The sequence below is a fragment of the Microtus oregoni genome, unplaced genomic scaffold (assembly GCF_018167655.1).
Source record: "Microtus oregoni isolate MIOR12 unplaced genomic scaffold, Mior012 000023F_ref0000262, whole genome shotgun sequence".
Classification (NCBI taxonomy): Eukaryota; Metazoa; Chordata; class Mammalia; order Rodentia; family Cricetidae; genus Microtus; species Microtus oregoni.
In genome coordinates, this window is record NW_024543082.1 from 26,311,124 (window position 1) to 26,327,050 (window position 15,927).

General features: G+C 37.1%; 1 protein-coding gene across 15 annotated transcripts in view; it reads left to right on the forward strand.

Annotated features, from left to right (window-relative positions):
- The window catches only part of Stxbp5l (syntaxin binding protein 5L), a 231,324-nt gene that overhangs the window by 150,092 nt on the left and 65,305 nt on the right, over positions 1-15,927 (forward strand). For 11 of the 15 annotated variants that reach the window (XR_005976222.1, XM_041672858.1, XM_041672860.1 and 8 more), the window contains 3 exons: positions 2,714-2,839; positions 11,353-11,504; positions 13,463-13,534. Coding sequence is in view for 14 of the 15 variants with exons in the window: in XM_041672858.1 (XP_041528792.1) it covers positions 2,714-2,839; positions 11,353-11,504; positions 13,463-13,534 (350 nt within the window). In the remaining variant the exon portion in view is untranslated. The remainder of the gene's footprint in view (positions 1-2,713; positions 2,840-11,352; positions 11,505-13,462; positions 13,535-15,927) is intronic. The other 4 variants (XM_041672862.1, XM_041672863.1, XM_041672865.1 and 1 more) reach the window with 1 other exon arrangement.

Below are 15,927 nucleotides of genomic sequence, written 5' to 3' on the forward strand. Positions count from 1 at the left end.
CTAGAAAGCTTGTTTCTTTATTTCTTATGCAAATATGTATGGAAAATTTAGAGATAAGATTTCAACAACAAAAACTATACAATTAGCAGTAATCTATAGCTTTTTCCTACTTTTTAAAAGATTTTCAAGATATCTTCTTCCCTGCTCCCATATCCACCCTTCCTCCATCCCAGCCATCCCATTCCCCCAGGGTCTCCCCATCCTCCCCTCCTCACTTTTCTCTCCCCATTTCCCCTAACCCTCACCCCACTCCCACCCCCAAGATCCCAATTTTTGCCTGGCAATCTAGTCTACTTCCAATATCCAGGAGGATAACTATATGTTTTTCTTTGGGCTCACCTACTTATTTAGCTTCTCTAGGATCACGAATTATAGGCTCACTGACCTTTATGTCTAGAATCCACTACCCAAATTCATGTTTTTGGGTCTGGGTTACCTCACTCAGAATAGTGTTTTCTATTTCCATCCATTTGCATTCAAAGTTCAAGATGTCATTGTTTTTACCGCTGAGTAGTACTCTAATGTGTATATATTCCACACTTTCTTTATCCATTCTTCCATTGAAGGGCATCTAGGTTGTTTCCAGGTTCTGACTATTACAAATAATGTAAAAGGAAATATAAGCATGAATTAATTCGAGAAAAATTCTACAGGCAAAAAAATCATTAAATTTTAGTTAGAAAAAGCTCTTTTATTATTATTTTATTACTTTAAAAAATACCAATCCAAATTCCCACTCCTTCCCTTCTCCCACTCCCTCCACATACCCTCCCACCCCTCCCCCTCTAATCCTCAAAAAGGGCAAGGCACCCTGCCCTGTGGCAAGTCCAAGGCCCTCCTCACTACATCTAGGTTGAGCAAGGTATACATCCAAAGAGAATAGAATTCCCAAAAGCCAGTAATGCAGTAGAGACAAATCCCAGTGTCACTATCAGTGCCCCCCTCAGTCTGCCCCAACTGTCAACACCCCCCTTCAGAGGGACTTGTTTGTTCCCATGCTCTTTTACTCCCAGTCCAGTTGGAGTTGGTGAGCTTTCATTAGCTCAGGCAAACTGTCTCAGTGGGTGAACCACGCATGGTCTTGACCTCCTTTCTCATATTCTCACTCCTTCCACTCTTCAATTGGACCCTGGGAGCTCAGTCCAGTGCTCCGATGTGGTTCTCTGTCTCTGTTTCCATCTGTTATTGGACGAAGGTTCTATGGTGATATTTAAGATAATCATCAGTCTAACTACAGGGCAAGACCAGTTCAGGCACCCTCTCTTGTTTAGGGTCTTAGCTGGGGTTATCCTTGTGAATTTCTGGAAAGTTTTCTAGAGCCAGGTTTCTTGCCCCCTTAATCAAGATATCTCTTTCTTTGCTCTCATCTCTGTCCTTCCTCCTTCTTGACTATCCCATTCCCTTATGTTCTCAGCCCTCCCCTTCTCCCCTTTTTTCTACCCCCACCCCTAAGCTCCCAACTTTATCAGGCAATCTTGTCTGTTTCCAATTCCCAGATGGGTCTATATATGTTTTCTTTGGGTTCATCTTATTACTTAGCTTCTCTAGGATCATGAACTATAGGCTCAATGTCCTTTATTTATGGCTAATATCCACTTATGAGTGAATACATACTGTATTCGTTTTTGGGATATGGGTTACCTCACTCAGGATAGTGTTTTCTAATTCCATCCATTTGCATGCAAAACTCAAAATGTCATTGTTTTTTACCAGAGTTATACTCTTATGTGTAAATGTGCCACACAGCAAAAAGCTCTTCTAAGTTTATAAATGTATTTGTTTACATTTATTTGTGTGCTGTTGGGAGGAGGCCTTCCTATTAGTTCCTGGCCTCCCAGAACCAAAATAACCACACAGAAACTGTATTAATTAAAACACTGCTTGGCCCATTAGCTCTAGCTTTTTATTGGCTAACTCTTATATTAATTTAGCCCATTTCTATTATCTGTATATGGCGACGTGACAGTGGATTACCAGCAAAGTTTCAGCATGTCTGACTCTGGCGGCAGCTCCATCACTTCTCTCTGACTCCACCTTCCTCCTCCCACGCTATAGGCCAAGCCAGTTCTTTATTCATTAACCAATAAAAGCAACACATAGACAGAAGGACCTTCCATATCAGTGTGCATTTACACAGTCACCCACACACACTTTATTTCGTACATGTGAATGTCAAAAGACAACCTGTATGAATCTACTCTTTCCTTCTACCTTGTGGGTCATGGGAATGACGCACTCAGGTCTTTCAGTTTTGATGGCAAGTACCTCTACCTTCTGAACTACCTTGCAAGCCCATTTCTACCTTAAATTTTCCTTCAAAACACTTTACTTCATTTAAGTCAATTCAAAGAAAGTGAAAACCAATAAAATAACAGAACATTTAAAATGTCACTGTAAACCTAATTGTTTCCTAAGAAGACCTATCACGAGAATACAAATCTTCTAACTACCTAAACATTTATAAAATGTAGAAGAATTTGAGATAAAGACAACAGAAGAAAACCAGTGAAATAAATGTCTGGTGTGAAGATGAAGTTAGCATTAACAATTATCAATGTGTAATAGAGTTGACTTGAGAAGCACTTAGTAACTCTCATCTGTGTTTTTGCCTCCAGTGTTAAATATTTTGGAAACATGATTCTTTGTAAATTCTTAAAGCACATGAGCATGCTAAAGCTGTATGTGCTAAAATTATGCTTTCTCTTTCTTCTAGTGTTAAAACACGGCCAGTGCGGATGCCGCCGGGCTATCAAGCCGATCTTGTTATTCAGTTGGTGTGGGTGGATGGTGAGCCTCCTCAACAGATTACCAGCCTTGCTGTAAGCTCAGCGTATGGAATGTAAGTGGTTAAACTTTCTTTCTGGTCAGTATTACAGAATTTTAAACAGTTTACAAATGTTTCTTTTAAAATATTAAGACTTAAAAGAAATTCCTTAGTTCAGTTTTTATTAGATTGACCATAGTATGATATATTAATAATTAAACTTATGCTATGATTATTTTATTTGTTTTCTTTTCCTTGACTTCATATTAGTGGCAATGTTCCTACTTTAGATTTCTCTTTTTGGATTGATTTGGATTTTCTGCCTCTTGTCCCTTATGTTTCACTTTTGGGTACCTTCTTTTGACCAGTCTTGTAGAGATCACTGATACTTTGTTTAATTGATAGTGGATCTGCCTGCAGAGCTTGGCTTCAGGTACACTTGCAAATAGAGCAAGTTTAGGTTTCTCATGAGAGCTGACTCTTTCATTCTTCTTGGGTATTTCTGATCTCAGTTGTAAGGTACTTGAACGGTATAATCCATCCGCATTACTTGATGTGGAAAGGGCAGGTATTATTTTCTGCCCCAGTTACCTTGAAGATGGGTGAATTCAAGCAGTTTCAAGATACCCTTTTCAGATGATTGGCCTTCCAGGGCAGGAGCAAGAACTTAAAAGGTTGTGGAGACATGCCACTCAGTTCAGGAACTGAAGAGAATTAGAGTAAATCATTAGAGGAATAATTTCTGTGTATTGGAATTCCACTGAAGAGTATATGAGAATGACAGCTAGGGTGATTGCCTTATAGAACTTCAGTCTCAAAAAAAAAAAAACATTCCCACCTCAAGTCATCATCAAAGTGAATTCCACAAAATATTAAAGAATAAGTATACTTATTATACAGAATCTTTCTGAGATTTATGAAAGATAAAATAATACTTGTTTCATTTTGTGAGTTAACATAAATTTGAGGACTTGAAAATGTTATTACAAGAATGGAAAATTATGTCTATGACTTGAGCAGTATGAATTAAAAATTCTACTAAAATATAAATAAATCTATCAAGAAAACTTATAAAAATTTTCATAACCAAAGTTCAATAATATCTGGAATAGAGATAGTTTTATCATTTTAAATGAATCAGGGCAATTTATCAAATTAACAGAATAAAGTAGAAAAATCATATGATAATATCAGGGATGCAAAAACAAAAAGCATATGAGAATCTGCCCATGACCCAGCAGATAGAGTTGCCCCAGTCACATACTGGAAGTACTGAATAGACTCGGAGGTCAAAACAGCATGGCCACTTGAAGTTGGGAAGAAATGGTAAGATTAATGGTAGAAGAATTGGAGCAGAGAGTATGAGGGATAGACTTAATCCAAACACATTGTATACATGTACAGAGTTCTCAAACAACAAAACACACATACGCATATACACACATGATGATGTTCAATACCCATGGTGAGTTTAAAAGAAGCTTCTAGCTAAGAATATGAAGACAGTTTTTTCTTACTCTAATATGTTGCAACAAGAACTATACTTTATGGTGACATGACAGACATTTCACCTCTGAGTTTTAAATATATAAAAGTTTACTTGGGCTGCTGTAATAAAACACCTTAGACTGAGTAATTTATATACAACAGAAGTATATTCCTCAGTTCTAGAGACTGGGAAGTCTAAGATCAGGGCCTGAGCAGATTCAATGTCTGACAAACGCTCACTCTTTTAGAAATGGCATCTGACTGCATTCTCATGTAGAAGATACAGCAAACAAGCTTTCTTTCCTTATAAGGGACCTGATCTCATATGTGAGATGGATATCCTCAAGACCTAAAGACTCCACATCTCAATACTATCACCTTTGGGTTTTACATTAAACATCCTTGATAATTTATATTATAGTTATTAATTGCCATGTGCCATTTAAGCTTATTGAGAAGCTAGCTCTGAGAAAAATGGTTGATGTGTTCTCTAAATTAATTTCAAGCCTAAGCATTTTTTTCTCCAAATGCTCCTAGACAAGGGATAGGCTGGCTCAATAGCCTTGTGGCATTGGAAAAAAGCAACCAGCAAAGGGTTCTGAAAACACTGTGTCCTTGAGAACAGCTAGTAAGAAAAACCATTTTCAACAGCAGCTTCTGCTCATTATCACTCTCAATGTCTTCAGTGGGAGTGAGAAGCCAGGAGCTCATCCAGAAAGAGGAAGTACAATCTGGAGCTCCAGCTGACTGCCTCAGCTTCCTGAGATGATGTCTGTCAGAGAAGCCCTAAACTTTATATTATCTTTGTTCTCTCAAGCGGGGTACTCCTGGATGTTCTCTTCTTGATGTTGTGAACTGAATTGATGGTGTTTCCATAATCTGTCTTATGCCTGTTTGTTCTTTCACTTCTGCTTGCCATGAACCTAATAAATTCACTAATTCAAAATTGAAAGTATTTCTATTGTAAGTCAATTTTAGCACATAGAATACATGATTTGGGGGAGCTACAGAAATTCAGACCATAGCTTTTTGCTCCTAATTCCCCAAGATTCATATATTTATCACTTGTAAAATAACCTTTATTCAACAACAGCATCAAAAGTCTTAGCATTTCAGCATTAGTCTATAACATTTCAGATTGAAGTTTCATCTAGATGTTATCTCAACAGATAGGTATAAGACTCAAAGTATGGTTCATCGAGAGGTAGACTCTGCTACCTAAATGTTTCACTCACCTACCTAAAGTTATGATTCATGAGTCAAGCTCTTCTCTAGCCACGATCCTATGAAATTAAATACTTCCAAAATAAAATGGCAATTATTTGTCTCACCATTCCAAAATCCATAAATATTAAGTGGGGGAGCATACTATATTCCAACTAGAAACAAAATATGACGTGGAAACATTAAATCTGAAGTCTGGTTAATAACTTGACTTCATATTCCACCTTTTGAATACAATGAAGCATAGTTGGGCCTGAAGGTTTAGAGTAACCTTGCTGCTAGTGGAGAATAGTTGGTATTGCATCTCTAATGGGCTGACATCTCATGCCTGAAACTCTCTGATGCTAAGGTAGATAGTAGTTTACTCTCTAGTAGGGAGATTACACTCCAGGAATCATTGCCCTCATAGGTGCTTTCTTGCTCTTCTTTGTCAGTTTTCTGGCTAGGACCCAAAGCCCCTAGAGTGACTTCCTTAGAAATGTTGGTGAAGAGAGCAAACCCACGTTTTTAATTCATGTGCCATCATGAATTGGATATCATCAAGTTTTGTGACCTGAGTACTCCTCGGGGACAGTTACTATGTCCCACAATGCACCTGAGGCTACTGGAGTCATACGTGAAATTGATACGAACCACTGTTAAAGAGTATGAGTAGGAGAAACACACCACACACCAAGATTCCTTAGTCTTTTAATGTCCCTATTGTGATGAGTTCCATGTTCTAAACATTCACACTCTAGGAATGTGATGATCGTGTCGGCCCATTTATCTCAAAACTGCCTTTAAATCATTCTTCCAATATCTTGTTGTGATATGTCTGCTTACTTTGTGATTATAATTTTAAATGCAGTTTTCACACTTGCCTTGAAAAACAGAGAAACTATTCTTTTTTAAAAGTTATCATTAATGTTAACATCTTAAAATGTATTTCAAGATGGTTTAGAATGTATCACCCACATTTTTTATTTTTGTTTTTCCATTTTAATTAAAATACAGCAATCACACATATATATGGAATTAGTAATATTTCATTAGCTATATAAAATGTGTAGTAGTCAAATTGGTGAGCATTTCTATCTTATTTATTTCCATTTGTCAACTTTTGCTTTTGTTTACTATTCCTTTTAGGCTCTAACTAGAAAAAATATTGCCTGAACCAGTGTGTTTCCTTTATATTCCTGTATTTTCAGAGTTTCAGGTTTTACACTTGGGTTTCTCATTTATTTTGAAGTGGTTTGAATACAGGCTGAAATGCAGTGGTTTTTTTTTCAGTATTCTGTGTGGATATCAAGTTTCCTCAGTACTACTTATTGAACAGGCTGTCTTTTCTTCACTATAGATTTTTGGTTCCTTTGTTGACTGTTTAAGTTGTCTTTCCACCTTGAATACATGTACATTGACTTCTGGGATCCCTCTTTTGTTGGGTGACATGTCACTTTATGTCAGGCTTATTTTGACCACTATGATTCTGTAGGACGTAAAATTCAGTACATCATTCTGTGCTTGTGGAGGCTAGACAAGGGTATCAGATACCCTGAAACTGGAATTGCAGAAGTTACTAGGAATTGACCCTGTATCCTCTGAGAGAGTAGTCAGTGCTCTTAGCTACTGAGCCCTCTCTGATATTAAAACTATTACTGCAGCTAAGACATATATTTTAATAATGTTAGTTCTTCCATTCTAAGAATCTAACAGGTCTTTCTACTTTTCTACCCCTCTCTCTCTCTCTCTCTCTCTCTCTCTCTCTCTCTCTCTCTCTCTCTCTGTGTGTGTGTGTGTGTGTGTGTGTGTGTGTGTGTGTGGACACGTGTGTATGTATACATGTCCAAATGTGTGAGGGCACACCTGCACATGGAGGCCAAGAGTTAACATGCCTTCTTCAATCACTCTTTACTGTATTCGCTGAGGCAGTCTTTCACAGATCCCAGAGGTAGCCAGTTTAGCTAATAAGATCATCCCATCTGTCCAGTCACTGGGGATCCAGTCACTACCTCCAGAGCTCTTAGGTTATACACCCACTCAGCTTTTACATGGGTGCTGAGGGTCTGAACTGCAGTTCTCATGCTCGCAGAGTCTTCTCTCTGGTCCAGAGAATGATCCATGATAGCTGTGCTTTGCTTTGAATAAGTGAGTTTATTAAGTATGTAGCAAGTACAAATAAAAGAAAAAAACATGAAATACAAATAGATAGAAGTAACAGATGGATAGCAAAACATCAAATCAGTTTACACCATACAGCAAAGGCTACAAGAGTAGCCTGGTTTGGGAGAGCAAACAAAAGTAGTATCATCAAATCAAGGACCTAGTCACATAAAGCAAAAATCAGCTGGGGAAGTTGAAGCAGTCAGTTCCAAGAGTTCCAGGTTGAGTCCTCTCTCCCTGGACCAACTTCTGGCTTGCTGTTCCTGTTTTAAGCATTGTTATACTGTGAGATAACAATAGTAACCTCTATGGCTCTCAAGAGCATAATGTTTTTGTTCTTGAACTATTTGCTTCTCTTTCCCCTTTACAGAGCCAGGGAGGAAGCCTTATCCAGGATAGGGACTTTACAGAATGCTTGACAAAAACATAACGGAGTCTGAGACGAGGGAGGACCTCTATACTCCCCAGAGTCTGCTTTTAACAAACTTAAACAACATATTACCAACTTACCAATATAACTGACTTTATACAGGGCAAGCAGTACATCTACTGAGCCATATCCCCAACCCTCTCTCCCCCTTTGCAATTTCTTTAATGAAAGTTCTGTGGTTTTCATTGTAGAAGCCATTAACTTCCTTTATTGTTTCCTTTTAGATTTTTAAAATAGCTATTATGAACTGGATTGCTTTCATTATTGGTGTATAGGATGACAAAATTTGTTATTGATGTATAGGATAACTAATGACTTATTTCTATTAACTTTGTATCCTTGAAATTTATTGTATTTGGCACAAATGGGGTGATACTGTTTCTGTTAGGGGTGAATATTGCCCCATTGGTCTTTTCTGGAAACAATTACAATACTCTTAAAAGATTTGCCTTAAAAGATTTGCCTCGCCAACATCTAGGTGATTGTAGTTTCTAATCGTCTGCTTTTCTTTATAATTTGCCACAGGCTATTGTTTAATCAGATTGTGAAGGTTGGAGATTTTCACCTTACAAACTAGTAAATTAATATGCCATGATTGTAGGAATTTGTGAAGAAAGAACAGAAAAAGAACAGTTCTCTGGGCCAGAAACCAGGGTTTTTATCTATTAGCAGCATCTTTTGAGCTCTATCCATTAGTTATCTTTCCATTATTATAAGGAAATATCTACAATAATCAACTTAAGGAAAAAATCTCACAATTTGGAAGTTTCAGTCAATGCTCTGTTTGTTTTGGGCCTATGCCAAAGTGCCACATCTTTGTGGAGAGCATGTCATAGAGCAAATATTCTTATTTGCTAGTGACCAGGAAGTGAAAAAGAGGAAGAACAAGGACTTAATCCTACTCTTTTTTTCAAGAACATACAAATAATCTACATCCCCCAGGAGGGCCTACCTCTTAAAGTTTCCATTAGCACCCAGAAGTGCAAGCTTAAAATCAAGCCTTTACTATGTGAACCATTCAGGGACTTTCTGGCCCAAGATAGAGTGAGTAGTCTACCCCTGGATCAGGAAGGCTTATATCTCGTTTATAATGAAAACTACATTCAGTCCATCACCAAGAAACCCCCCAAAGCTTAACCATTTCTGCAGTTTTCAAAAGTCCCAATCTAAAGTCTCCTCTGAAAAACTTAGTTGTAAACTTGTACAAATAATAAAGATAAGTTGTTGACAGTCCCCTTTTGGGGGTAACTTCTGCCATGGTCCAGTCACAGTGGGTTCATACACTCCAGGGTAGGAGAGTGAGGATTAGAAATGTTAGGTGGGGGAACAGATGTCAGAAAGAAACACAGGATAATAACTGGGAGGGTTACTCAGTGAATACTGAATGCTGAACTACCTCTGCCCTTATTTTTCATGTGTGTTTATACCCCAATGCAAAAAGGTGGAAGAAGGCAAAGACTGCTCTAACATGATACAAAGGACAACCATAACAGTTACCTGCTCCAATACTTGAGTCATCAAGCCACTAATTCCTGAGCAAAGTATTTATTTGGGGCAGTGAACTCACCCTAGACCAAGTATCCTGCAGACAGCCACTCCCTAAGTCAAACCTCCTATTTCAAAAGAAGGAGCCAAAGTTTGCCTGAATTCTCTGACGTTTGGTCAGAATGGAGCAGATCTACCTCTATGGTCCATCTTAATGTCCAAAACACCAAGTAACCACACCCTAGGTCAGGATATCTTGTTTTGTAGTCACACCTGTTGTCAACAACTTTGAAAGAGCAAAATAAGCTCAAACTCTCTGACCTTCAGACAAGATGGAATAAGCTCACATTTTTGAGTTCCCACAATAAGTCACATACTTCCAAGAAACAAAGAACAGGATAAACATTCCCAGTTCAAGGAGATGTAATAAGAACATAGGAAAGGAAGGATTGAGTCAAAGCAAGACTTTTCACCCAATAAAGAAAACATTAATTTCTATTGCTCTGTATTCAACACTGAGGATACTCAGGAGAACTTTGGATGTCGTACCTCCTTGATTTAGCAATCCCAAATGGCCAAGTATAGTGGCTTTGGTTGTCATCTAGAGCTACCAACAGAAGACTCTTGGCATCCTTACTTTCTTTGGGTCTCAATAGATGCTTCAGCTTCACTTTCATAGATTCTTATATCATCCTGTTAGGAGATGATTACAGGGACTCTGACTTGGCCTTACGTTTGCCTTTCTGGGCTTTCCTCTTGATATCTTGGTGGAAGCCTCCAGAACTCTGAAACTCGTGTGCTCTGTCTTCACACCCAGCATTGCTGGCTAACAAGGTCTGCTATTATTGAGTTAATTTGGGCCTACTTCTACCATGCTTACAGCTGTCTCTGGGTGGCTTGCCAGCTAAGTTTCTCCAATGGTTTTAGGTTAAGTGGTTATTTTTCTGTTCTGAAAAGATTATGCCATATAAAAATCTTTGAAACTAATTTGGACTCTAATTTATATGTCTATATCTTGGAACCTATGACAGATAGAGCCTTAACAATTCCCAAGATGTCTCCAAGGTATCGTTCTTATTATTTTGGTAGCAAGCACTTGACTTTTTAAAAAACTATGTATGTATTCATTACATTTTTTCTGTTTTTTATAAATTAATCTGTATTTCTTTAAACCTACCTGATATCGAACCCTAGTTATATGCCAAATGTAGTGGTGCACACCTTGTCTCCTGGAAGACAAAGGTAGAAAGATTATAGTTCAAGGAGGTCTTGGATACCTAGGGAGTCCCTGTTCTAAAAATGAAGGAGGAGGAGAGAAGGAAGAAGAGGAGAGGAAGGAGGAGGAAGAAGAAACCAGAGGACGGATAGGGGAATGGGTTCAAAGGAAAAGATAATTATTAATTTGGAAGAAAATAATCACTATCTTATTTGCAAAAACCATTTGACTGTTACCTAAGCATCTGTGTCTATTTAGTGTGTCGATTTCTTGACCTATGACCCTTTGCATAGGAAAAGAATTTTGTCATTCTGTAAAACTATAAAATCAAGATAAAGACCATGTTACTGATCACAGCTTAAATGATAAAACTTGTAATTCAGAATGACTGCAGATGATCTCTGTTGTTTGCAGTAATCCATCATGGTTATTATATTCAATCTATCTATTCTATGCACAGTGGATTTATTTCCTGACTTTAAATCACTAATCATGGTCTCATGTCCCCAATCTTAGGTTATTTTCCAGTAATCTTCTACTTAACTTAAAGATAAATAATCATGCTTATGATACATTTTGGTTCTTTGTTTTTCCTCCCCTCAGAGTCGCATTTGGAAACTGCACTGGGTTGGTTGTGGTGGATTTTATACAGAAGACAGTACTATTAAGTATGGGAACCATTGACCTCTATAGATCTAGTGACCTGTACCAGCGACAGCCCCGGTCTCCTCGAAAAAACAAGCAGTTCATTGCAGGTAGGAGACAAACTTGATGGGTTTTGAACTCCAATTGTTCACTTGTTTTCTTTCAGATTGTCTTCCTTGCATGATGCCATCCAAATGCATGGAAATACTGACTCAACATGTAAATAAACGAACTGGGAAAAAACAGCAATAACCTTTGAACAGGACTGAGCAGTGCTTAAAGTTCAGTTTGCTGTTGAAGTTAGGAAGCATCTTAAGTTTCTTAGGTAGGATTTTTAAGAAATAACAGAAAATAAGAACCTATTGATATAAAAATTAGGACTCTTGTTATGAAAAGCTGTTAAAAATCTTTGGACTTAAACAGTTTAACTTTCCTCTAAAATGTCTCACTTCTTTCAAATACAGTTTAAAGTCATTATCACTTTTCATTTTTAAGTAGCTATAATGTGACCATCATTTTTATTTTTACTGATGACTAAATTGGACATATGTTTATAAACATAATAAATACCATTCTCTGATATTTTCAATGCAGTGAAAGATGGCAATTTTTCTTAGCAGGACAAGACAAGTAGCTTAACTGGAAGAGAAATGAAATGTGAGGTTTAATTAAGACATGATGTCAAACTGTGGCAGCCTGAGTTACCCAAAATTTTACAGGATTTCAGTATATCTTTATGAGTGGCTTTAACATCCATTCATTTTTGTATTTTTATTATCTAGTTAGTTACTTTACCAATAATTAACTGAATATTGAGACCTTTACTAAAAATGCCCATAGAAAGAGTATTTTATAATATATGGTAGTTGTTATTTTCCATTTGCGAAAGGGTCCGTTTTAACATTAACTGAATTTCCCATTTGAACCAATGGTGTTTGATTGGCATTCTGCTTCGTTAACTTTTCTTTGTAGACTTTAATGCTTGCTGATTTAGACCCTTTGCAGCGGCACAGCATTTGTCCTTCAGAGCTTGCCAGGCTTTGGTTTGGGACCTCAGCTTTCAGTATTATCTTAGTATCCTGGACATTTTAGTTCTGCAGATTCTGCCTCTTGTCACTGCTAGCTTTTGAAAGATAACCAGAGTAAGGGCTATTGCCTCATGTTTGGAGAAGAGGCAACTCTTTTTGAAAGTTCAGAGTGTTTAAGACAGGAAGCTATAAGGGGCAGGTAATGAGAAGCTGCTGCTCCAAGGATGGAAGTTCCTATTGTTCAGAAGAGCTGTAGATCCTCTGCCAGCACGTCAGTGATTTGTCTGATATCCTCTTAGGTATAGAAAAGTGAATGTTTTGACTAGGAAAGCATATGTAGTTCAAACCCGCTGAGTTTCAGCCATAATGATTACAGATTAGAATTTTGATAGCTTAAATATAGATAAAAACTGATGAAGTTCTAAACTCAACGTCTATTTTATTTTATAATATAACTACAGTGAGCGCATACTTTTTATTACAGAACAAAAACTAAGGTATCTAAGCTGCCTTTTTAATTGATGAAAGATTAGAGCCGGGCGGTGGTGGCGCACGCCTTTAATCCCAAGCACTCGGGAGGCAGAGGCGGGCGGATCTCTGTGAGTTCGAGGCCAGCCTGGTCTAGAAGAGCTAGTTCCAGGACAGGAACCAAAAGCTACGGAGAAACCCTGTCTCGAAAATTAAAAAAAAAATTGATGAAAGATTAAATATAATAATCTTAACATGAACAAAATATTTTTATATAGTGTTACAAATGAAATAATTCCACCATGGTAGAAACATGTAAGAAGAATATGCCACCAGCTTTATAAGATATGTGGTTAAATAAAATGGCTACAGCATTCCCATCATTCATCTATCACCTTTCTAGTTGATTTATTTTTAAAATATCTCCTCTCTAATTTGATTGCCTAATCTTGCTACAATTTCTCCACCTTGGCTGTTCTAGATTCTGTATGATATCACTTCCTTTCACTTTAGACTATTTTCTCTCTTTCCTCTGCCTGCTGCTGATGCTGATGCTCTGGCATGTTCCAAAGACAACTTTTGCATGCGTGGGCTGTCTAACTTTTATCCTGATTTAACGAAACGGATCCGTACTTCCTATCAGAGTAAGTTCTATAAAGGTTAGGCAAATAACTTTTTTTTTTTAAGTCACGATGCTTGAGTTAAATCCATTCATGAGTGCTTAGTAATGTGTTTTTTATAAAAACACATTCAACATGCATGCAATTTTTTGTTATGAAAATGCAATCTGATGTTTTAATTTTTAATTTTCATAATTTTATTTTTGATATTCCAGATCATTATTGTCATGTACCTGCTCTCTCACCCTTTGTTTCAGTGTACATTTCAAATCATGTCCTGTTAGTTCAGTAGTCATTGTGTTTTCTCTTAAAGGAGAAAGAGTTGTGGTTTTCTTAGAAATTATAAACCTGACTTACTGTGTCAATGACAATTCAATGCTTTCTCATTTTGTCAGTGCTGTGATTTGACCATTTTTAAACTTTATTCTAACTAGTGTGAAAATAATCTTTTATAGTTCTTGGGGATATTTTTAATTTATGATGTCTTTTGTTAAAATAGAATACCCTCAAACACATTTAAATGGTGATTTTCGGTACCAAACCCTGTGCCATAGAGGAATTAACGTCATAACTGAAAGGTGAAAATTAAGAATTCCTATGGTAGCAATGACGATGTAAAGACGAGTGAATGAGCAATTCCAAACATTGCCACAGGGAGTGTGAGGGTGTGTGTCACTAAAAATATAACAATGTTACTCATCTTGTGAGTATAGGTACTGATATGAAAAATGTTTATATCATACTAATATATTTTTTTGAAAATCAGGTTGCTTCCCAAAATATACAATATGGCATTATAGTTGTATAAAAATACACATATACAATAAGCACATACATTTGACCCTCTTGTAATCTGAACAGTTTCAGACACCCTCTTACTAATGAAGCCCATTATAGAAGTTAAAACTGTACAAATGTAATGTTCCTGGCAGGAAGCTGGTTGCTGTGAGGCCCTCCCAATCTCCCTGTAGTGTCCAGTGTGACTTGCCTTTGCTCATGCTCTTGAACTTTCTACTCTACCAGTCATCCCTTTGATCATACTGCCCACCGTCCCTGCTCCAGGTGATTTGTGTCACTTTTGACATCTGTCTTGGCGTCTACTACTCATAAAGCAGGAAGAGAAATTCTGTGAAATTCAATTTCCACAATAAGCTTTTATTGGAGCATAGTTATCCTTCTTCACTGATATGTTTTCAAAGGCTGATTTTACATTTCAGAGGCAGAAATGAGTAATCAAAAAGTCGCATGGCAGCTGGGCGGTGGTGGCGCATGCCTTTAATCCCAGCACTTGGGAGGCAGAGGCAGGAGGATCTCTGTGAATTCGAGACTAGCCTGGTCTACAAGACCTAGTTCCAGGACAGGCTCCAAAGCCACAGAGAAACCCTGTCTCGAAAAACCAAAAAATAAATAAATAAATAAATAAATAAATAAATAAAAAGTCGCATGGCCCACAAGCGGTCTCTGCGTACATTTTTTGAAGTTTGCTGATCCATATTCTGTACCATTTTTCACACCTATCCTGTACAGCCACATAGAGCTTGCAACTTTCCTTCAATGGTTTCCATTTTAGCCTCCTAAAATATTCAAGAACGTGAGATTCAGGTTTTACCAGTTTCTCCTGGATTTGCTCCCTGGTGTTTTCTATAATAAACATGTGATGCTGTTAAAGTTAAAGTCCAGAGGACAAATGTTGGCTCTGAACTTGTCAGAGTTCCATGAGAAAAGTATTAGGAACCTTTGAAAATTGCTGGATATTTTTATATTCCCCCCCATAAAAATAAGGTCTAAGCTTTTAAGGTTATATTCCAAGTCTTCTAAAATGTAATTTCCTTTTTCTTGTGTATAAAAACATGCTCCTTAACCAAACTATATTTTCCTACCATTGTGATTTACTCACATCCCTTTTCTATAAATGCCCTGATTAAGTTTCATTTCCTATAATAAACCTTTTGTACTGCTGTCTACGCCATATTGTACTAATCTCTTTAATTAAGTGCCTATAATATACATGCATGTACACAATGTGTCTGTATTGCTTCAATTCATTTATGTAACGATGTATTTTATACTTGTATGTTACATCACAAGATTCTGAAAACCACATTAGTTAAACTTTTGAAATTTAAAATCAACAGATGAAAATTCAAATTTGAAAAAATTAAATTCTTTATGACCTCTACATCCAGTACAAGCTCTGAGCTTAGAAATAAATGATTTTGGAGTGAGAGAGAACGTGGCAGAAAGCTATCTCATTGCATGAACAGTCAGGGAACTTCTCGTGTTAGATAAATAGGAGAATTAACACTTGTCAATACTGGATTGATTGGAACTTTGAAATGATTATTAGATTTTTTTTTCTAACCAGAGATGCACATAAACAAAACAGAAGTAAAACTTTGTCCTTACAATACAGGACC